At 31.3% G+C, this 24,246-nt stretch overlaps 1 protein-coding gene across 6 annotated transcripts in view; it reads left to right on the top strand.

The window, feature by feature from the left end:
- Window positions 1-24,246, top strand: part of subdued (anoctamin 1) — a 219,881-nt gene that overhangs the window by 152,891 nt on the left and 42,744 nt on the right. For 5 of the 6 annotated variants that reach the window (XM_085816779.1, XM_085816777.1, XM_085816780.1 and 2 more), the window contains 2 exons: window positions 6,393-6,497; window positions 19,325-19,473. In XM_085816779.1, coding sequence (XP_085672905.1) covers window positions 6,393-6,497; window positions 19,325-19,473 — 254 coding nt within the window. The remainder of the gene's footprint in view (window positions 1-6,392; window positions 6,498-19,324; window positions 19,474-24,246) is intronic. The other variant, XM_085816781.1, reaches the window with a different exon arrangement.

Below are 24,246 nucleotides of genomic sequence, written 5' to 3'. Positions count from 1 at the left end.
CTGCATGACAGTACAACATGGTATGTGTTCTTGTATTTTGCAGTATTTTTGTCTTGATATATTAAAAAATTTAAAACTTTTACAAAACATTGCAGGGGTAATGCAAATTGAGCCTGTGACATTCATGGGTATTTGATGTTTCAAAAAAGGGGTGTAAATATGGTTGAAAACATTAATTTCTTTTGTGGTCAACTTCAGTAGATCACAAAGTAAGTTTTTCCAACATTTTCTTTTCCTTAATGCATTGTATAAATACCAACAATTGTTTTTTATTATCAATATCAGTTAATTCATCTAGTTGTATGCTCTTTTAGAGGATGGGCTTTGACATCTACTGCATACAGTAAAATATGTACTTGAATATGTACTTGAATCACATCATTCAATAACAAAATATGTCGAATTTTCTTTTGTGCTTTAAAACCCAGTACACTTTTTGAGATTTCAAATGCATATGGTTTTTATAGTTCCTTAGTTGCATGATCTTTTTTTTCCTTAGCACATGGATATACCACTTGATAAAAGGCTTCTCACAAGGGCTTTTGAACTGCCACAGCATCAGATTTAAAATAGTACTAGTGGTATCACATTGTGCCTTCTAAAGCATCAAAATGTTAAATAACGACAGATTTACCACCATGTGGATTTTGAAAGTGCTGTACCAATTTCAGCAGTTTAAAATTAGAGTCTGAAAAGATATTTTTCAAAATAAAAATGCACCAAGGTCATTGTTTGTCATCCTTTCCTGTTGTGCAAATGAATTCATAAACAAGATAATCATCTTTCCACTAGCATTTTTGCAACATCATGATAGTAATAACTATAATTATAGTTTTCAAAATTTGCAAAAAAAAACTTTATTTAATCAATTGATTTTATTCAATTTGGATTTTACACACAGAATAATGTTGGTAAATTAAAAATAGGATTTCTGCATCAAATAACATGATTAATGTTACGTTTGTACTCAGAGTGTGAAAACCCATGTATATATCAACCAGTTTTTTACTGTGTGGCTATAGCACTAAAAAGGACCGATTGTTATGAACTACTGTCATTGAAGTCATCACTTCATGAAACAAAATGCAAATATGGTTTCTGTTCTAAATCAGAATATTTTAACAAGGAATGAAGATAAATTTTGCTCTTGACTATAGCAGTTAGAATGAGATATAAAACACAAAGGAAACAAAATATTTAAATTTCTCCAAATAGTGAATAAGGAAAATATTGCAAGCTACAAAATTTATGAGTGGCTCTCCTGAATTCATAACGTGTTGTTCAAACAGGATTACGACAACAACCATCAGATACATTTCTAATAAAATACTAACTTTATCAATCATTTAAGGTGCAAGAGAAAAGCATAACAAGCATAAGCTTCACTCTAAAAAGGATAGATAAATCGAATGCATGATTTGCTATTTCAGTTGATTTCGTACAGTTTGGATTTAGAGTAACACATGGTGTAGCTTTTGTGATTATTTTAATTTTTTTGAATATGTATATTTTTTCCCTCTGTTACTTTAGGATACTGATTAGGGGTCACTATTTTTTTTATTTCTTTTAATGGGGCATCGGAGAACTTTTGTATTCTTTAACTGTATTACTAACCTCATTCCAGTTGTCGGTGTAATATTCACTAGTTTCTCACAGTCAGTATGGCAGCTCACAGTCACACAGTCAATATGGCAGCTTTCTCCAATATATGGAAACACAGTCAATAAAATGAAGCCTCAGTATTTCCATCAGCTGCTAAATAACATTCTTAGAGTATAGGGTGATCATGTTTTGGCTGGTCTTTTTTATAAAATTTTTATCTTTATACAGTCCTTCTAATTTTAATGCTGTTATATTTATTTAGAAATGAGTTGTTCCTTTTTTTTTTTTTTTTTTTTTTCCCCATGACTGACTTGACTTTCTCTCTTTGGTGCCAGACACACACCAAAAAAATAAAGTATCTGGCTACAACTAAATTGTCTGAAAGCTGTAAATTCCTAAACCTTGTTGAGAGAAACTGTGTGATTGATCTAAACCCTACAGGAATTAATAAACATATCCTTAAAACCTCTAGCAAAATACTAATTCACACTTAATAAAACCATAACCTAAAAAATAAAGAGAAATAAATATTTGCTTGTGCTTGGGCAAACAGAATGCTATCACTCAAACTAAAAACCATTACTCCAGTTCACATAAACTGCATATTCAAACACTTCCATGATTAACACTAGAATCAGCAACATTATTCAGTTCCACAAATTCAAAACCTTACAAACAACAAAGAAGAACTATTCATGCAGCAGTCAATCAGTTCCCCTTAAATAATAAAATCAAAGAGTTCAAATACATTCTTCTGTCATGAATACAATGTACAGCTCAGGTCCCTTTTTTAGCATGATCCTTCACTCGGTGTAGTTCGATTAATTGTAGCTCTTTTTTCAAGATCACTCAATCAAAGCCCCTAATGAAGCAACTCGGGTTCCACTCCTTAGGTATGAAATTACTCGGTTTCAAGCAACCTTCATTTTTAAAAAAAACTCGCAGCTCAGCCCACCTTCGCATGCAAGATCACTGGCCCCGAATTCTTCCTTTTTTTCCCCCTTCTAGATCAACTTTTACCTAACTAAAAACTCAAATCTGACTCTAAATTTTAAAAAAGCTCTAAAGAAAACTTGGTTTTTCCATCCACAAAATTCTACAGGCAAAAAAATTACCTGACCAGCCGTAAAAACTTCTCTCTCTATTAAAAAAAAAAAAAAAAAAAATCACTCCCATCAACAAGTAGAAATAGAGATTCTGCACAAAGACAGCTGGAGAAGCCAGTCACCCCAAATGCGTGAGAAACAAATTCGAACTTGGCTAACAACCAGAGATACGATCAATGCTGCCCTTAAAATAAAATTTTAAAGACGCCCCTCTGTTCAGAAAAAAAATTTATTCAACACATTCAGCATTCACAAAAAGTGAAGCAAAGATGCCAATTAAATCTTCCTTTATTACCCAGTAAACAAAACCCCTGCAGTGCAAAGATATGCTATTAAGCTACTCTCTTTTATCGTAAATGCTATTCACAATCAGGTGGGGCACACCAAGACTCCCTGTTTCCGCCCAGATGTTTAGAAAAACGGCTTCTTGTCTTTGTGAGAAAGTCTAATCATCGAAAAATAAATACAACTAAGGATTTTAGCTGCTAAAATATAAATATCCACTACACTCTTTACAGCAATTCCAATTAAATAAAATACCTAAATAGTGATTAAATAAATAATATAAGCACAATTAAAATTTGTGATACAACGATGCTAAAACTGTTTTCATAAAAGTACACTCATGTCCATAAATTAAGGATAATTCGGAGTCACGCGGAAATCGAACTCTAAAATAAATATATCGCCTTTAAAATCACTACACACATCTTCAAGAATCATATGCAAATTTCAGGAAGTAACCAGATGACACCGATGGTACGTCACAATGACGAGAGTGTAACAGAGTGATATATAAGGAATACAGGCAAAGAAGTAAAATTGTTCGCAGGCGCTTTATAAGCATTTCAGTGCAATAACCGAATAGTTATGACACAAAGCACGCATTTGGATGATTTTTTACGTGGTAGAATTATTGGCCGTCTGGAATGTGGGCATACCCAACTAGAAGTATCAGACGAACTTGGAATTGCCCAAAGTGTCATCTCCAGGCTTTGGCAACGATTCCAAGATGATGGGAATGTGAGTAGATGTTGCAGCACAGGTCGCCCCAGAGTTACAACGCCGAATGAGGACCGGTATTTGGCAGTTCCTTCCAAAAGAAACAGGCGGAGCACAGCCTCAGACCTGTATTGTCAGCTCCCTTCAGCCACTGGTACGACGATTTCAAGGCAGACCATGTACAGACGCTTAGGGCAGATTGATGTATATGCTCGTAGACCTGTCAGATGCGTTCCACTTACTGCAACTCACTGTCGCCTGCAGTTAGCCCGGAGTAGAGAGCGTGCCCGGAGTGGACACCGTGGGTTTGTGTGATGTTTTCTGACGAGTCCAGGTTTAGCTTGCAGTCTGATTCTCGCCGGAATTTCATATGGATAGCTCCAGGTATCCGTTACCACCAAGAAAACATCATTGAACGACACCAATATGGTGGTGCACGAGTGCTCGTTTGGGGTGGAATTATTTTGGGTACCAGAGCTGACCTGCATGTTCAAATTGGAACCATGACAAGCCAAATCTATCGGGACGTCATTCTGGAACAACATGTGCTTTTGTTTTGGGGCGCCATGGGCGCACAATTTGTGTTTATGGATGACAACGCCCGTCCTCACCATGCAAACATCGTAAGCGAATGCCATCAATCGGAGGATATCACCAGTATGGACTGGCCAGCATTCTCACCGGACTTGAATGCAGTGCAGTAATGCATGTGTGGGACATGCTTGGCCGACGAGTTACAGCCCGTCAACCTCCTCCTACATATCTACCGAAACTTCGGAGAGCATTGCTTTTTAAGTGGTGTAATATCCCCCAAGATCAGATCGATAATTTGATACTCAGCATGCCTAGGCATTGTACGGACTGTATTTAACCGTCTGGGAGACATACAATGTATTAACAATCATACCAACCATGTAATATTGTTTTTTTTTTTTTGTTGTTGTTTTTTTTGTAATTTGCTCCAGGGAGAAAAAAACGATAATTTTTTTAATAATATCAAACATATAGTATCTTTTCTTGCTCTTTACCTTTTGTTTAATAAATAAGCTTTACAAATAAGTCAAATTTGTTTTGCTTCTAACTCTTCCTTTGCCCGATTTTGCATTATCCTTAATTTATGGATGTAGGTGTATTTACATTATTTAAAAAAAGAATTTCATTTGAAGTGCATGTCTAGGATCAATCTTTTTTAGCATTTGTATATTAACACAATTTACAGCCTATCATTACATACATTTACTACAACTTATTTTGAAATTATTAAAACAGGCTTCTTCATCATTTTGTGACATAATTGTGTTTTCGTAGCAGTATTTTCATTTTTTGATTTTTGTTTTTTTCAAAGCACTGCTTCATTTTTTATGTGATTCCCTATTAACAGTCTATTTATCAGCCAGTCAAAGTGACTGCTTACAATTCTTTTTTGTAAAAATTGCTACTGTATTTTTTATGGTGATATTTAGGACATTTTGTATACATGTTCTTCTCCGTGAAACATGTATAAGGTATACGTTAATGTATTGGCATTTTAAGGTAAACTGTACTTTTTTTTAATTTCATAATATTCATAGACATCTTTGGATAGTCCCAAGTTTTATTTTCTTATTAGATGAGGCATTCTTCATTTATTGTGAGCAATTATTGTGATTATTATGATTGTTACTTCTGAGTAAATAAAAGCTACTGCAAATTAATGTAATAATTTGTATTTTGTGTTACATTTATTTAATTTATTTCAACCAATATATTTTCGTATATGAATAGCAAGACTCTTTTAGTAAAGGAGAAGACATGGCTGTGATTATAGTTAAATAAATTAATACTGTTTTAAAATCAACAGTAGATTTTTTTATTTAAAGACAAGTTATTGATAAGTTATAAAGAAGCTAATTGTGTTTTTAGATGCTGATAATGAATAGAAAACATTTTCAGTAAGAAAAATTGGAGGGAATGTAGGCAACTTGGAGTGAAATTAGAGATGAACATAAGTAGTGACAAATAGGTTTTTGCACTAATTATAAAATGAGGAATTTCTGTGCTAATTGTAGAGAATATGTTTGATGAAAGTGTAGAAAATTTTGATGTAATTCATAGTAAAGAAATCAAGTATTCCTAATATTTAACATCAAAAGAGTGAAGTTGTATGCTTATACTAATATGTTATCTGTAATGAAAATTTTGTTTCAAACATAATGCTTAATACCATTTGCACTTAAATTGGCCTCCTCATTAAGCATCAAAATAATCATTCGTATTAATTTGATCTGAAAAATGTAAAATTAAATTTATGAGCATCTTTTAAACTAATTAAAATTAAATGCATTTAAACTCATTCTCAGCAATAAAGATAAAAATTTAGTATCTTCATAACCAGTTAGTCTTACTTCATGTTAATTATAATTATTAATGAATTAAAATATTATGTAATGAATTATAAAATGTAAAAATATAAAATTAAATGTTGCATATTTCTACCATTTATTCATTTATTTTAGTGCAAGATAAATCAATTAAGTGCTAAATTTTTATGTATTAAAAGCTTAAAAATAAATTTCAGTATTTTAACTAATGTTGAACAATTGCAAAATAAAGTGAAGGTGGTGGCATGAACAATAAAAGCCTTATCACTCATCAGTTATAACTTTGCTCTTTCTATTTTAATAATTTTAATTCTACTTGCAGTGCATACCAAGATATCCGTATACCTACTGTAATGTCTTGTATCTCCATTAAACCTGACAATCCATTGCATGTTTGGTACTCAAGCGCGATAGCCTATTGTGCCAGGTAACTAATTAGTCATAGTTTATTAGTAATGAAACAAAGAAAAATATTGTCAGTAACCAATAAAGGAAGAGTAAAAGCAACATTACACGCACTCTCACATCTGTATTTAGTGATTTGCAAATGCCTAGATTTAGACACTTTAGTTTATTTATTTATTTTTTTTTTTTTAACTTGTTCATTGTACTAACCAGTTGAAATGTGTGTAGTGGCTGTGTTTCCAACTTTAGAACATTACTGTTTCCATAAATTTAGTAAGTAAATGGTGTTTTCTTATAATTTCCTAGACAATTATGTAGGCATATCATATTTGATATTCTCCTTTCCCATCCGATTCTTTTGCTCTGTTTATATAAATCAATTTTCATCATCCTTTTTCTGTAATATCTGTTCGATTAACGAGGTTGTTCCTGTAGGTTTTGGTAGAGATATCATCTTTTCTGAATTTTGTGACAAAGTGTTTCAAATAGTTATGTTCCAAAGATTTGACTACACCTAATCATTACATGTTTAATTGAATTTAATAAGCATTTTATGCATACTTAAAGAATTTTGAATTTCTTTTTGAATTTTTGTAGCTTGTGTATCCCAATCCTTTAATTTCATACCGCTTTTAAAGACTAATGTTTTCTTGAGACAGCAAAATGTCTTTTTTTTTTTAAACTTTTATTGCTTTTCAGTTATTTGTCATTTAATATGAGCTACTTAGTATAGACTCCTAAATAACTACTTTAATGGCATCAGACCTTAGGCTGGATCTGTAGATATAAATCTGATTAAACATTTTGTGTACAATTCAGAATACAAAATCAGTGGACTGCTATTATTCTGGTTTTTAGACCATTAATTCAAATATAGTTAGATGGCATGTAGAAATTATACAATTAAAGTTCAAATTGAAATATTTACGCATTTTTCCAACACTGTAAGTTTTTACAGAAATGTAATTTCTTGTTCAGTAGCAAAGTTCTATTACTCAGGTTGTATATCAGCTGTGTCGTGGGTTCCAACTAAACAGTCAGTTGAAATCTTCTCATTCTGAACAACTTCTTTATCACTGTCTTCATTATTGGTGGTGATATTTTCTGGATTTAATAATATACTATGGAAATTTCCATTTATTGATTTTTCAACAATTTGACTCAAAACCATGGGAATAACAGCTGTGGATAAAAGGTTGAGTTGGTTAATTTTCCCTCCCCTCACTTCATTTCTGTTTAGCTTGTTTTGATTCTGTGCTAAAATTATGCAGTATAAGTTTGAATTATTGCTATGAGCCATATATTTCATCATGTAAATATTATGTAAATTACAAATTTACATATGATATATTTCAGCATATAACATAGACCATGTAATTTCAAACTACTTTTTTAATTTTTAGGTATATTCACTGTATAATGCACACCTCTTTCATTATGAAAAACCTGAAAGTTACATGTGTGATGCTTTGAAGCATTGATCTTTTTTTCATTCGTTCGAGGATTTTTCACAGAATTTCAAACAGTAGTATACTGAATTAGTAAGCGATAAGGGAAACATTATATATGTAGGGGAAAATTCTTCCAGAAGTAAATAATTTGTGCATACGATGGGTTGTATTCAATACAGCTGTACATAAGAATGTTATTCTATGGTTTCAAGAAAAGGGGGAAATAATTTGGGATACAAATGAATGTGCTTCCAACCCAAATGAATTCATGGAATTAAGAGTTAGATGTTTTCTCTTTCTGTATTCAATTGAAGGCATGATTTTGAAGTGAACATCAAAAGCTTTGGAAAATCACATTTATTTTAGCTGAAATACAGTTGATCTAGTGTTCCTTATAGTAGTAAATAATGCTCCTAACAAACAAAACAGTTTCAAATGCAAAGTCATTCAGTTTGCAAAAGAAAATAGAAATCATGCTGCAGCAAGGATATTTAGTTTTTGTGAAAGCTCCATACATGAATGGAAGAAAAATGATGTCACAATAATTAATATGCCAAAGAATGAATGTGCTTTGCAGAAAGGAGTAGCGAATGTAAACAGTTTTCTAGATGGCTTATCCTAGAAGAAAACTGGGCTTTAGAAAATCGGCAGAATTGTGACTTATCTTTTCCTTATTTTTAAATCTGTCATTTTTGTATCTGGCGTACAAGACACACCTGTATTAAAAGTGCGTTATACGCTGGAATATACAGTATTTTGCTTAATACGTTTCTATATATTAAATATATTGGGAACACAAAAATTATTGTTATTCAAATATACTTTAAATTATGATTCTGTTTTTAACCAAGTTCAAACTAGATGAATTCTATTTCCATAATTCTTTGTAATTAAATATGAAATGTAAGCTCTCTAATCCAAATCAGCTTTAAATTAAACACAAAGAAATTTGATAAAGCATGTGAATGAAGGTTGACTTGAACTACAGGTTCAAATGATGTAGGGAAAATAAATGCTCTGTGGTGGTGATGACACAAGTTACAATTGCAAATGGGAAGGCTGGCAGTGGCCTTAAAAATCCTATTTTAAAATTACATAAGGTAAAAAAATTCTGCCTTCCCAACAACCACTTAAGGGCTGAAAATGAAAATGTTTTTTTTAGCTGGCAAGAAATTTAAGGGCAGTGGAATATCATCAAACATACTTCTCTAAAAAAGGGTGGCCAATTTTACCTTGCACATGGGTGGTTGATGGTCAAGGATAGGTACGGTGTGTTTCACTGGCTTCACAACAAGAGAATAATTTCTTTCATTGATAAAAGAACGTCAGACCTGAAGTGAAAGAGAGCCCATATTCTTTTTACCGTTGAAGTGAGTTTTAGTTTAAACTCTGAATCTCAAGAGAATCGAAAACATAAAATCTCCCTTCAGACATTGGGGAACATGACCATTTGGATAATGCAAGTATAAAGGTATGGGGAGGAATAATGATTGATGGACATATGCCTGTACATCGTTTTCAACAGTAGATCTGTGGCCAAACAGTTTTGGTTTGTTTGATTATGAAGCAGCACTCAAGGGCTATCTGCATAAGGGAAAGATGCCTTCATGGAGGACCTTTCTAAGGAAAATTCTCATATCCACATTTCACGTGGTGGAAAAACGCAAAAATTTCCATACAGCCAGCCCATTCGCCTGGAATTGAAGCCAGGTCAAAGTACCGATAAAGCTGCTGAACAAATTCAGTGACTTTACCTCTTGCTGCTGGTAAGCTCTGTGACTGGCCAGAAATATTGGGATGAGGTCTTACAATCTTATATAAGACTTTTCATAGGTGCTTGTGAATCTGACTTTTTATTTATGGTCAATAATGCTTGCCCACATTGAGCAAACCTCATTGATGGATTCATTGAAAGTGAAGCTATTGAGTGGATATTGTGGCCAGCAAAATGTCTTCATCTTAATCTGACAGAGCACTCATGTGGACTACCTTGGAAAAATTGTCACACAGAGACATCCACCTTCTACAAAATATCTTGAAGAATGCATTGCTGGAGATGTGGAAATTAATTCCACAAAAATTAACTGAGATTAACAAGGTTGTTGCAGCATGAAAACTTGTTTTGATATGTCATATGGGTACAAGTCGGGAAAGATCATATTCTGTATGAAATTCATAAGCCTTAATATTTCGAGTTATTATTTTTTTTCTTAACTTTCCTTGTACCATATTATTACCATTTTTATTGTTTCATGCCACAGTTTTATATCATATGCAGTGTTCTTAAATTTTTCTTTTGTATGCATGTGTTATGATGTTTTGTATCATTTCACACATAAAATTATAGTTCTCATTTTCTGAAAAACCTGTGATTTCATGCATGTAAAGATAAGTTTGGACTTGAGTGTATGTGCATATTGTTGCAAAAATGGAGTTTGAAATTGTTTAGAATTACTTTATACATACAGTACTCACTGCTGTTTCAAATCTCTTTTATTCCAGACAAGCGTAATTAATGCTTTATTTGCTTTTTCTTCAGCCTACATTTCTATTCCCTTTCGATTCATAAACTGACAGTATACAGTAATGCTAGGAAGTATTATATGAACTTACTTGAAATCTCTGTGTAAACGTAATGTGATTATCCCAAAGAGAAAATTTTGCCATGCCTGATTTATAGGATATTAAAAGTGAATGTACATAATTTGCAAGTGTTTAATTTAGTGACTTGTTTTCTGCCAGAATGAAAAGGTTTATAGTGATCAAATTGTGGTGTTAAATGAAAAGGCATGGAATAAAAAAATTTTTTTTTAATTTTAAAAAAATGCAAAATATTCAAAAAAAGTGTTTCCTTTTTAATTGAAATTTTTCAGTAAAATTATTAAGTAATAGCTATTGAATAAATTACATATTGTTGTAGAGCCTGGAGGCCTTTGTAATATGTGTATATAAATATACAGGATATTTGTAAACTGTTAAAAAAATAAGAAACATTATAGTGTGCATCAAGATAAACAATATTTCCTGTGAAGGACCATATACCACTCAAAATGTCAGAATAACATAAGCATCCAGTTGAACTTTCAGTAGAGAAAAACAGATTAACAAAATCATTGGTAAATCTTGGCTGATATACAATGGACAGCAACTTATTGTTTGCTTTTAGCCAAGATATGTTTATTCTCAGTATTAAAAATGCCTTCCTGTTTAAATAAAGCCTTATCATTTATAACACTAAAGCAGAAGACTGGGTTGTTAGTTATCATTTGAAACAGCTACCTCACAAATTCTAGCCAGTGTTAATAGTCATGCATTTAAAAATGAGACATTCTGTGTGTAAAAGGGATGAATGCATGCCTCATGCACAGCATATTGTGACAAACACCAATGCGAGATGCCACCACTCATTTACTGCTGCAAATTTCTTCAAGACATGTCCTTCCATTTGTGGCATCTGCATATTTTGCTTACTTCCCATATCTCTCTTTGAAATAGTGAATGAGCCAGTTTCTTGCTGTCATTTATCAATACTAGTTCAGCTAGAATGGTATGGAGTACAATGCATTGGAAATTGTCTGTCATTAACTGCCCATCTGTTTCATACGTGTAATCTGGCTGGCCTTCACAAAGTCATTCTAAATGATGCTATCATGGCAAGAAACTAAAACATTGAGTATGTGATGCTTTTAAAGCTTTGCTCTGGCTCGGTTTCTGTTCAACCTATCTGCCAGACAGTGTACTGTTGATTTTCACTTGAAATTTGCATTGATTTTCACTTGATGGTAATGTTCTAGAGATGTGCTATTTCTCCAGCAGAGTAAAAATAACATCAGAAGTGTTGATTTACTTTGGACATGTTTTGAAGTTACTATCCCTAGGATTCAATTTAAATGTTGCGTGCGTTGATAGATACTATGATCCCTTTATGCTGTTCAAACAATTTACAAACACTCTGTATTATTACACAAAAATATAATTGTTTTATAAAAAACGTTTGAACAAATACATATTAAATTATTGGTAATTTAATATATCTGTTCAAAGATAAAGAAAAGGTTTACATTTTTTATTATTATTATTTTTATGGTTCATATGGGTATATTTATTGTGGACTGCAGAACTAGTGTTTATTACATGTATGAGTAGATTTTAGCTATGCAGATGTTGAATGTAAGATGAAGTATATTATTGTGTTTTGCACTGAATTACTCTGTTTAGAATAGAAACTCTTTTCTTTAACACACATAAAATTACCGGACAAGGACTGTTAACAGTGTTATGAGAGTTAATTTTTAGAGTACAGATATATAAATTAATGTGATAACTACTCTTTCTTTAGATTATATATATCTGGCAACACAATAATGCCCTAATACTTTGTATGTGGCCTTCAACAATGAACCATTTCTAAATACTTTTTCATTGCAAATTACTATAAGTTTATTTCTGTCAGTTTGTTAGTTTCCAAGAGTCTTAAGATTGAGATACAATAACATGCCAAACAAGTAATAATTTAGAAGTCAAAGAACAAAAATCAGCATTATGTTTTCAAATTTTCACAGGACTAGTTTTGATGGTTTTATCAAACTGTCATCCTCAGCTGTAAAAGCACAAATGAACGAGATAAGATAAGAAAGACTGGACAGGAGTTAAGCTATTGGCACCATCTGTTGATGAAACGAGAACTAAAACATAATTTCCTGAAAGGCTGAAGGCAAAGATGGTTTGGAATTAGGGTCGTTAACTAGAACAGAAAGATTTTTTTTAATGTGAAATCCCTCTAGAAAATCTCTTTCTTATCTAACCTAATAACTATATCTTACCTCGTTCATTTGCGCTTTTGTGGCTGAGGATGACAATTTGGTAAAGTCATAGTCTTGTGAAAATTTGAAAACATAACGCTGATTTTTGTTGCTCGACTTCTAAATTAAGTCTTAAGATTGGTTTTCAGTTTGTATGTACAAGGAAATGGAGAAAGAAGATAAAAATGAATGAAAGATGGTGCTAGAATTTAAGACACTTTACAAAATTATTATTGTTTTTCTATGCACAAATCGATGGTGTTTATCAAAACGTTTTGTCTCGTATTTTAAATTCATTGAAAATTGCATTAAGAAACAAAGATTAATGTAGGACCTTTGTTTCTTAACGCAATTTTCAATGTTTTTGTTAAAATGCAGGGTTCGTAGCGGACCTTACAAGTGCTTATAAGTCCTTATATTTGAAAATAAAATATAAAGGCTCTTATAGGTGCTTACTTTTTCTTTAAAGCCCTTATTTTTTTTTTTTTTTTTTTTGTTTTTAGTGCTTATTTTTTGCTTTTAGTGCTTTTTTTTTAATCCTTTGTTTTTAATGAATGCGCATTTTTTTCCCGTACCAAAGCCGAAACTAAATAAACAACTTTTCTTTCTTATATGCAACGTCAGAGGGTGAATCATACTCCCGAAAATTGCTTTCCCCCCGTTCCTCTGCATTAATGTAACCTACGGTGCGTGAGAGAGTACAGAAAGGTGCACGTCGTTCTATTGGCCAAAGAATTGCGAAAACATAGAAAATTCTGGTACATTCGATATTCTTTTCCTCCCACCCAAATACTACACACGTTTGAATTTCTGTCAAGATTTTAATAATTTGCATTCTCGTTCCGCTTGGTCAGTTCATATTCGTGGTTCATATATGATCATATATGATTATATATGATCGTTATGTATATGTATGAATATTTATAATAGTATAGTTGCAGTAACTGCTGAAGTATAGATAAACTTTCAAAAATGGGTGTGTTTTTACACAGATTAGGTTTCTAAGGAATAATATTCGGAATGGATTAAATAAAAGGAAAGTAATTGAATAGTCAAAATAATTTCATTTTCTTTGCCAATACATTATACAGTACGGAGGTTGGGAGTTTCTCCGCAAAATCTCTAATATTGAAGCAGCGAACTTTTTTTTTGTCACTGTCCAATCTGGATTGAATAGGACTAAAAGTTTTTGCGGTCTACGCAACCCAAACGAAGATTGATTCTATTCCGGAAATTTAATACAGTCTGTTGAAAATTAGAATCAGAAACACCCCAGATTAGTAAGTCTCTTTCTTTTCCTTTATTTAGTTCTTTTTTCTCCGAATACCGGCAGGTGTTGATTCCGATTGCGTAATATCACATATGGAAGAATTACGCCGCACGTGTTGCGCAATAACGTTTGCGTATTTTGCATTGATAATTAATTTTGATGTTCAGTCTGAGATTTGTTTATGCACACTTAAAAGAGTTTTACTGTGCTTTCTAAGCAGAATATTTCTTAGTTTCGTTGGTTTTTATATGATGCACATATCGAAATGTCAAAATCATTTATTTAGCCTAAATTTAAATCTAAAGAACAGCTACAATCTCCCCCACTTCTCTTTTTCCAGTTACTATCCGGAATATTCAGGAATTTCGAGTATGCAGGTTAGTTAAGCTTTTACTGTTAAAGGATGACTGAATGAAGCAATTTCCTGTCTTCTGATTTCAGAAATGTGCCTCTTTATTACTTAAATTACTTTGCTTGAGATATATGTTAAGGGAAAACTGTTATGCAATGAAAATTTTTAAAATGTTCAGAATTTTGATTTAAATTATTTAAATATTAATATGAGTGGAAAACAAATTGTATTTATTATTAGGTGCCAAATGAATACAATTAATATGGCTTATTATTATTTATTTTCTATATTTTCAACTGAAATATCATCATTAAATTTTGTAATATAGTTTAGTTCTGCATAGTTTTTTTTTTCTCTCATTGTAAACTAATTCTGTAAATTGAACTGTCATTTAAAATTTAAAAAAAAAAAAAAAAAAAAAAGTTCATTGTTTTCCATTGTTGAGGTAATGCTCATTCTCTTAATAAATATTGCATTGCTCATATTTTAAATTACAAGTCTAATTTTTCTTTTAAGGTTATGCAGTTGTGTATAATGTAATTAGACAGGTGCTTATTTTTTCCTTAAAATGTGCTTGAAAAGTGCTTATAGGTGCTTATTTTTTTAACTAAAATGTGGCTATGAAGCCTGAAATGTCATTTTTTAATATAGTTTATTCATAATATATATAATAAGTGCTATTAATTTGCAACATGTTACGTATCTGCATTGTGTAATATTTTTTTATCTTAGTTGTTTTCCTGCATTCATCATTTATTTCTTCATGTTATCATAAAAGATAAATCACAGTCTCACTGTACTAACTTATGTTATCTTTACTTAATTCAAGGCTTCTGAGGACAGACTTATATATAGAGCCGGCCTTCTTTGTAAAAAGGCCCGGGTGCAAGAAACCATTTGGGGCCTTAAATTTTTGTAAAGTAAACAAAATTACAAATACAAACATATATTACTAATGCATGTTTATTTAATGCAAGATTTTGTTTTTGCTAATATGTATGTTAATTACTTCAGAAAAATTACAATTTTTTGCAATTTCTTTTTCAATGCTTAATATGGCAAATGCATTTTAGTGTTCTGAATTGATCGAAGATATTTCTTTATTAATTTTAATTTGCTGAAAGAGTACTCAGCACTTCTTACAGTGAATACATTTAAAAATAACTCATTTATTATTTAGTATGTATTGCAGTATGTCTTGTGTGTTAGTTACATCCCTTTCATTCAGAATCAAATCCCATGGCAAGCTCCCCAAGTTCCTGTATTAGGTTTTCATCTACATCTTTGTTATAAAACTTTCTAAAGCTTTTGGAACATTTGTCTAATTCATGTTTTTCTAAGGTTTTTATGTCTGTGATTAATTTGAAATCATGAATAATATTTGGTATACTTTTAAATCTATCTTCTGTTTGTATAATAACAGTATAAATTACAGTATTAAAAAATAACATCTAAATTCCTCTACCAGGTTTTCTATAACTTCATCTTTTCCTATTTTGGAATACAGTACAAAGTCCGTAATCCGGACTTCGGCGGTTCTGGATTAGTGGTTTTTCCGAATTATAGATCATCAATTTAAATCTGGTGAGATGACATGCAGAAATTATACAGTTAAAAATATGAAACCGTAATTTATGAAATAAAGAGCAATTATGATCTAAAGGGTATCAAAACTTACAAAAAAAATATTTATTTGTTTACTTTATTAAACATTTCTCTCAATGTAAGTTGTTTTGTTTTTTGTGCTAGTATATTCTCTTTAATTCTATAAACAGACATAATTTCTTGTTCAGTTGCAAATTTCCACTGTTCAAGTCCTGTAATTGCTGTGTCAAGAATTACAGTACAGTCAAAAGTCGTTAATTCGGACACCCATAATTCGGAATGATCTATAATCCGGACCTCAAAGCTAAAAACTTTCTGCGCATGCGCCGCGTTGACACATGCGCACAGGCGTTTACGCGTGCGCGTAAGACCTCTTACGACTGCGCATTTGCGTGTGCGCAAGCGCAGAATACGTTTTCGCGTGCGCGTTTTATGTATAACGGACGGTGTAAGCTAAAATTATCTAATTATCTATTTCAGTTAATGTTGATGATTGCGTTGTTCCTTAATTTTCGAATTGGATCCGGCTTATTATTTTTTGCAGACTGTAAGAGCAATACTATAAGAGTAAACTTGAACTTTCGATTATGTCAAATAGAATTTTTGATTCTGGAGCTCCCAAAGGATCGTACAAAACGAAAGTATGTTTCGATGTCCATCAAACAAAAAGTGGAATTGCTGCAAAAAATGGATAAAGACATGAAGAATGTGACAGAGAGGTTAGTGAAAACGAAAAAATTTCGATTGACAAGTTAGTCGGTATTCTTGACATAGCAATTAACGGGACTTGAACATCGGAACTTTATAAGTGAACAAAAAATTATATCTGTTTATAGAATTAAAGAGAAAGTATTATCACATAAAACGAAGGAACTTAAACAACTTACATTGAAAGAAATGTTTAATAAAGTAAACAAATAAATATTAAGCTTTTTTTTGTAAGTTTTGATACCCTTTAGATCATAATTGTTCTTTATTTCATAAATTACGGTTTCATATTTTTAATTTTAGAATTTCTGCATGCCATCTTACGCGATTTAAAATGATGATCTATAATCCGGAAAAATCGATAATCCGGAATCGCCGAAGTCCCGACGAGTCCGGATTAACGACTTTTGACTGTATTAAAAAATAACATTTAAATTCCTCTACCAGGTTTTCTATAACTTCATCTTTTGCTATTTTGAAATACGGTACAAAGTCCATAATCCGGACTTGTCGGGACTTCGGCGATTCCGGATTAGGGGTTTTTCCGAATTATAGATCATCAATTTAAATCTGGTAAGATCGCATGCAGAAATTATACAATTAAAAATATGAAATACCATTAAATATATGAATATACCATTGTCTTAATAATTATTTACATCAATAAATTATTCTAGGTTATTACAAGTTTGTGCAAAGGGTGTATGTGCTTGACTAAATTGTCAATTGAAATTTTTCATAGTATATAATCTCTAATAATGCATGTGTAGAGTATATTTAGCAATACATTTGGTTGCTTTGGTAGAATGACCTTTTTCTTTTTTTATCATGTTTTTGTCACAAAAGGTATGAAAATTAAGCTAGTTTTTTTAGCGTTGTTTTTTTAAAAAAGTATTTGAAAAGAAATGTGTTATAATTCCCTGCCATAATTTAGAAACTGCTTTTATTCGCATATGTATGCGAGAAATAAGGAGAACAGAAGAGAATAAGGAGAAGCTTCATTTTCAAAAGTTATGTATCATGAAATATAATACTCTAAAGCATTGAAGGGGGAAACTTCTTTCGAAGCCTGCCAAAAAGTAAAAGAAAAAAAAATTTAGTGGGCCAATATAATTTATTCTAAGACTTTAAAAGAGTTTACAAATATTAATGAGATGAATGAAACTGCATTTTTAAACATTCTCTGAATTCGGACTCCAACTGCAATATACTAAGTTTGAGAAGTGATGCCAAGTGCTCATCTGTCAGTCTGTTTCTAATAGAATTCTTCCTAAGATTCATGATAAAGAAAACACTTGTTCACGTATACAAGATGAAACAAATATATATTCAATTTGAAAAATGATAGTTTGTAAAACTCTTAATTTTGGAACACTAATGGCAACTTCTTGAGATGATTATTAAATTATAATTCATTTAATTCAAGCTTCAAATCACCTCCTGCTTCACAATTTACATTCAGAATCATGGTGAAATTTTCCAGTTCTATTTGAATGGCATTGAAATCTGCATTCAAACCCTAAGTGCATTTTCTCAGGCCATCTTCATGGGAAAAAAGAAAAAACAAAAAAGAGTATTTGTTTAGAAAGATTATCAATATATATTCCCTTCTGGAAAAATTTCAAAGAAAGGTGTAAGTTTTGTTGTACTTGCCTGTGCTTGTGCTACTGCAGAAGGGGCAGAAAATGTGCAATGTAAATGTGAATGAAATAACAGACCTCTTCTACATGAACTTGTTTTTCGCACTGATCCCGTGACATGCCTTTCTTTTTAGGGACTCTACAATATATATGATACGTATAATATATATTGTATTTATATAAATGTAATATATTTTTTATTATGCGATGGATCATAGTTTGTATGCTAAAGTATAGTCCTAAAATTGCAGTTTTCAAATAAACTTTATTATTTATTTTAAATTAGATGTGTAAACAAATTTTTACCAATTGGGCTGGGGGGAATTTTTCAGACTTATTGTAAAATAACGGATGTGAAGAATTTATGTATGTTTTATGGTTTTTAAAGTGGCATAATAGCAGAAGTTATTTTGAAGATTTTCTTTTCATGCATTTTTATTAATATATCAAAAACATATCCTTTTGAGGTCTGCAAACTAAGAATTGTATAATTAGCTGGATGTCTTTTTCACATACGAGCAAATTGACAGCGACCTGAAATTAAATGTGATCAAAAAATGAAATGGGGTTTATTTCACCATTAAATTAATCATAGCCTTCAATCCTTCAGAAACAGAAGAAAATGCTTTTATTTTATAATTTTTAACTCGTTTTATTCTTTTTAATACTCATTTTATTCTAATTTGTGAGAAAAATTTATGTATTTTTACATAATAAATGCTATGTTTGATTTTGAGGGAGTAGTGTAAAATGGAATCATTAATGTTCAAACTATTTATTTCCAGGATTATAGAATTCTTTATGTAGTTTTATTTTAGGTTCTTCCCTTTGTTTATACATGTCCCAACATATTCTTAATAAAACCGTATTCAGCTGTGATAGTTTAAAATAATTATGATCATCATAAAGAATTGATGAAGTACATAATGCTTGGAAGCTGTAATATTTGTTACCATTTCAAAGCAATGTGTTTCTCTGCAGCTGCCTCTCATTTGATTGTAATTCTGTTTTTTTATGACAGATGGCTCACGTGGCTCTATCAGTGGTGGCAAATAAAGAAACGGAGACAAAACAGTGGAGAAACTAGTCATGTAAGCACAAGATGGGAGGAAGATTATGCTCTTGCAGAATGGGGCCCAACTCATCTCTTTTTCGAATATTTAGAAATGAGTATGTGTCTTTAATAATGCCATTCACTTGATTTCCCTTATAATGTTCATATTCCTAATTTAACTTTTCTCATAAAACATTTTTGAGGGTATGTAATAATGTTTTTGGAGTGTGCAAATAAATAACTTTAATCATAAAAGTCTCTTGAAAATTTTTAGTTAAAAAATTAATTAATTTCCTAATGAGGGGCTAAGATCATAAGCAAAAAGTTATTTTTAATATTGCAAATTGTTGAATACTGATTACTGTAGCCATTTTTTGGTGAAAGTGTATATCATTATGAGAGTGAAGTAGCAAAAGAACCTAAAGAGTTGATGAGCTTTGTACCTAATAATTTTAGCTTTAAAAAATTCATTGATAATACAGTTCTGTTTATGAAAAACAACAATGAAAGCTAAATTTGATGTTTAAAGTTATTAAAAAATGCCCATGAATTTTCCCCTAAATAGGAGTTCAGGATTAATATTGCATTTAGTTTTTATTTGTTTATGTGTGTGCATATATAGATGCATAGCTATGAACTATTCCAGTTTTATTAGGAGATTACTGGTTTGTCTTTACATCATTTGGTCTGGTAGATCTCCAAATTTCCCAGCTCTTAATTTTTAGCCTTTACAAAGGAAAAAGTTTCTTAACAGTAAATGAAGTTTAATGATTGAATGAAGCTTAAATTGGGCAAATTAATGTCTCTCCTCTAGTGATTTTGAGCATAATTTTTCTTATTAAATATTATTTAATGGGAATTCTATTAATCTACTGCAGACATCTGTATAACTTCCTTCTTTTTTTTATTTTATTTACTCAGTTTTACAGTTTGTACATCAGTTGTTAATTTTGTTTTCAACATGTTTAAAAGTACTTTGGGAGGGGTGAACAAGCTTTTCTTCCTTACTCTGAATTTCCTCAGTAAAAACATGTAAGAACATTACAAAATAAAATTAACTAAAGAACATAAAATTTCAAATATCTAATTAAATGTTAATGTATTTTACATCAGAATCATAGTATACATAGTTCAGTAAAATGGGTCATGCGTTATTCAATGAATTTTATTCAATTTGGAGTTCTTTTGAATTGACATCGCCATGAAGGCTTAAACGTCCAGGAATTCCTAGTTTTCATGTGAGAATCTCTTGATTTTTCATATTTCATGGTTGTCAGATACATAGATATACTTGTGTGTATTCTGTAATTAGTTATTAATATTTTAATTATATATATAGTATATATATATTTTAACAAAATTGTTTCAAAGAATAAATTGAATTTAAATACAAATTTAATTAATTCTTTGTGCCATTGCTGCAAGGAATGAAATTTAAATTTTAACAAACATGTATATATGTAAAAAGCAAATTTAAAGTTAAAATAATTTTAAAATATGCAAACATATAAAAGATTTAATTTTTGAACTAATTTACAATATCATTTAAATTCAGATAGCATAAGTAAATCAAGTGCAAAACCAAACCATGAAAATAAATCCACCAATTTAGCAAATTAAAATTAATCTAATTTTTTTAAAAAAATTTTTTAATGCATAAGAGAATGACTGTTGAGCAGGCAGGAGACAGACTTATCAAGGGGAAGTTGCCTCCAAACCTAACTCCACAATCATTCAATTCGTGTTTCATCATTCATGCAGTCAAGGGTAAAAGTCAAAACCAAAAGTAAATACAGTCAAAAGTTGTTAATTCGGACACCCATAATCCAGATCTCAAAGCTAAAAACTTTCTGCGCATGCGCCGCGTTGACACATGCGCACAAGCGTTTTACACGTGCACGTAAGAACTTTACGACTGCGCATATGCGTGTGCACAAGCACAGAATACATTTTTGCCTGAGCATTTAATGTATAATGGACGGTGTAAGCTAAAATTATCTAATTTTCTATTTCAGTTAATGTTGATGATTGCGTTGTTCCTTAATCTTCGGATTGGATCCGGCTTATTATTTTTTTGCAGACTGTAAGAGCAATTTTATAAAAGTAAACTTGAACTTTCGATTATGTCAAATAGAATTTCCGATGCTGGAGCTCCCAAAGGATCTACAAAACGAAAGTATGTTTCGATGTCCATCAAACAAAAAGTGGAATTGCTGCAAAAAATGGATAAAGGCATATCCATCTCAAAATTATGCAAGGAGTATAACATTGGAAAGTATATGACATAAGCATAAAGAAAAAGGTTTTTTTGTGGATTCCGACACTTCATTTGCAATGAATAACAGAAAAAGGGTTCGTTATGCTAAAAGTGACGATCATGACAGAGTGATGATTGAATGGGTCAGACAGCATCACAGCGAGGGCGTGCCATTGACGGGTCCAAAGGTAATGACTCAAGCCAAAATACTTCATGAAGAAATGAACTTAAACGGTGAGTGCACATATTCAACGGGTTGGTTAACAAAATTTTAAAATCGCCATGGTATAAGACAAAAATTTCTGGTGAAAAATATTCAGCTGATACTGAAGCTGCTGAACAATTTGCAGATGAATTCATTGAATTCTTTACTAGTGAACAATTATCTGCAGAACAAATTTACAATGCTGATGAAACTGGTCTTTTCTGGCAATATGTACCGCAAAATACCTTGGCAACCTCTACAGAAAAGGAGTCAAAGATTCCAAAGCAAGACTAACAATTTTAGCATGCGCAAATGCTGCAGGAATGCACAAGTGCAAACTTTTCGTAATCGGAAAACATGCACGACCTCGAGCTTTTATAGGAGTAACGAGTTTCCCTTTTATATATCGTGCAAATAAAAGAGCATGGATGACACAAGTGTTGATGAATGATTGGTTTGAAAATCATTTTATACCCAAGGCTCGGCGACATTTGAATTCGGTTGGTTTACCTGATGACTCAAAAATAGTTCTGATTGTTGATAACTGTTCGGCGCATACTTCACTTAAAGTTTTAGTGAAAGATAATGTATCCGTGTTATTCTTCCCTCCAAATTGTACGTCTATCATTCAGCCTATGGATATGGGAATAGTGCACACGCTGAAATGCAAATATAAAGCAGCATTTTTAAAGTCTATGTTAAATTTCTTGAACAGTGGCAAGACTATTCAAGAATTTTTGAAATTTTTTAGCATAAAATCTGCCGTGTGGAGCATCGCAAGATCGTGGGAGGATGTGTCTCCATGTACGTTAAAAAATGCTTGGCATAATTTATGGCCATCTACCATATTTCATGGTGAGGAGGATGAAGATGATAGCCGCGAATTTGAAGGTTTTCAGACATCGCAAACTAAAGCTGAAATTTTTCAGTTATTGGATTTTGTAAAAAAATGTGGAGAAGCGGTAATAAATGAAGATGATATAAGAGAAGTTTTTCATTGCGACGACAATGCCCCAATCATCAATCAATTAATGGACAGCGAAATCTGTAGTATGGTTCTAGATCCAGAAAATATTGCTTCCGATAGTGAAGAAAGTGACACAGACATTATTGAAAACGAAATAATTTCGATTGACAAATTAGTCGGTATTCTCACACCGCAATTATAGGACTTGAACAGTGGAACTTTGTAACTGAAAGAAATTATGTCTGTTTATAGAATTAAAGAGAAAATATTATCACATAAAACGAAGCAACTTAAACAACTTACATTGATAGACATGTTTAATAAAGCAAACAAATAAATATTAAGCTCTTTTTTTTTTTTTTTTTTTTTTTTTTGTAAATTTTGATACCCTTTAGATCATAATTGTTCTTTATTTCATAAATGACGGTTTCATATTTTTAATTTTAGAATTTCTGCATGCCATCTTACAAGATTTAAACTGATGATCTATAAACCGGAAAAATCGATAATCCGTAATCACCGAAGTCCCGACGAGTCCAGATTAACGACTTTTGACTGTACATAGTGAAGAATGTCCAAAAAGAAATACCAATAAAGTGGTACCTTGAGAAATTAGCAATTAAAATAAAGGTCTAAAAGGAAAATAACAATAATGAAGTATTTTGAGAATAAAGCAATGTAAAGTCTAGTATTAAATGAAATTTTGGTAAAAGCGCAGAATAGGCTGCATCAACAAAGTTCAGTAGGAGGAGCTGTGTGACGTACATAAATGGGTGGGACTAAGCTTGTCACGTCACGGTAGTCTCCGGTCTCGCATTTACACTAAGCAAACTTTCTATTTTCTCTTAAAAATAACAATAATAAATTGTTTATTATTGTAAATTAATATCAAATTCTTTATTTTTAATTTACATTTATAACATTTAAACTTAGATGTTACTGATAATAAGTATAATAAATTGTTTATATTTAAAATTATGGTAATACTGTGAGCGAATTCTACCAAGGAGGTTATTCCATGAATTCTACCAATTATTAAATTGATAAACAACATCCCGGTCTCTAATACTTATAGAGCTTCAATATTTTCAAAGATTTTTATTAAAGCATTTATACAAATAAAAAAAATTAATTTAAATTCATATTGTGGAACATTTCAATTTTATCATTTTTACAAATTACCTTGCTACGTAACAACATAATTCCTTACATACCAATAATTAGACAATTTTCATTATTTTCTAAAAATTTTAAACATTACATTAATAAAAAAGAAGAATATTTTTTATTGCATGTGAACATCATTACACAACTTTCATATCAGTTTCTAAAATTCCTAAATCATGCCATATTCTCTGTAGGCATACTAGAATTCTACGCATTAATAAGTAAAATAATCTAATTTCTCAGAATGAAAGAAAATAATATAATAAAATAAATACTACAAACTTGGAACACTA

This window comes from Stegodyphus dumicola, chromosome 5 (assembly GCF_044657685.1).
Source record: "Stegodyphus dumicola isolate Sdum_Otavi_A_Nest chromosome 5, ASM4465768v1".
In the NCBI taxonomy this organism is placed as follows: Eukaryota; Metazoa; Arthropoda; class Arachnida; order Araneae; family Eresidae; genus Stegodyphus; species Stegodyphus dumicola.
The sequence above is the reverse complement of the archived record's forward strand: the minus strand, read 5'-3'. Positions and strand labels throughout refer to the sequence as shown.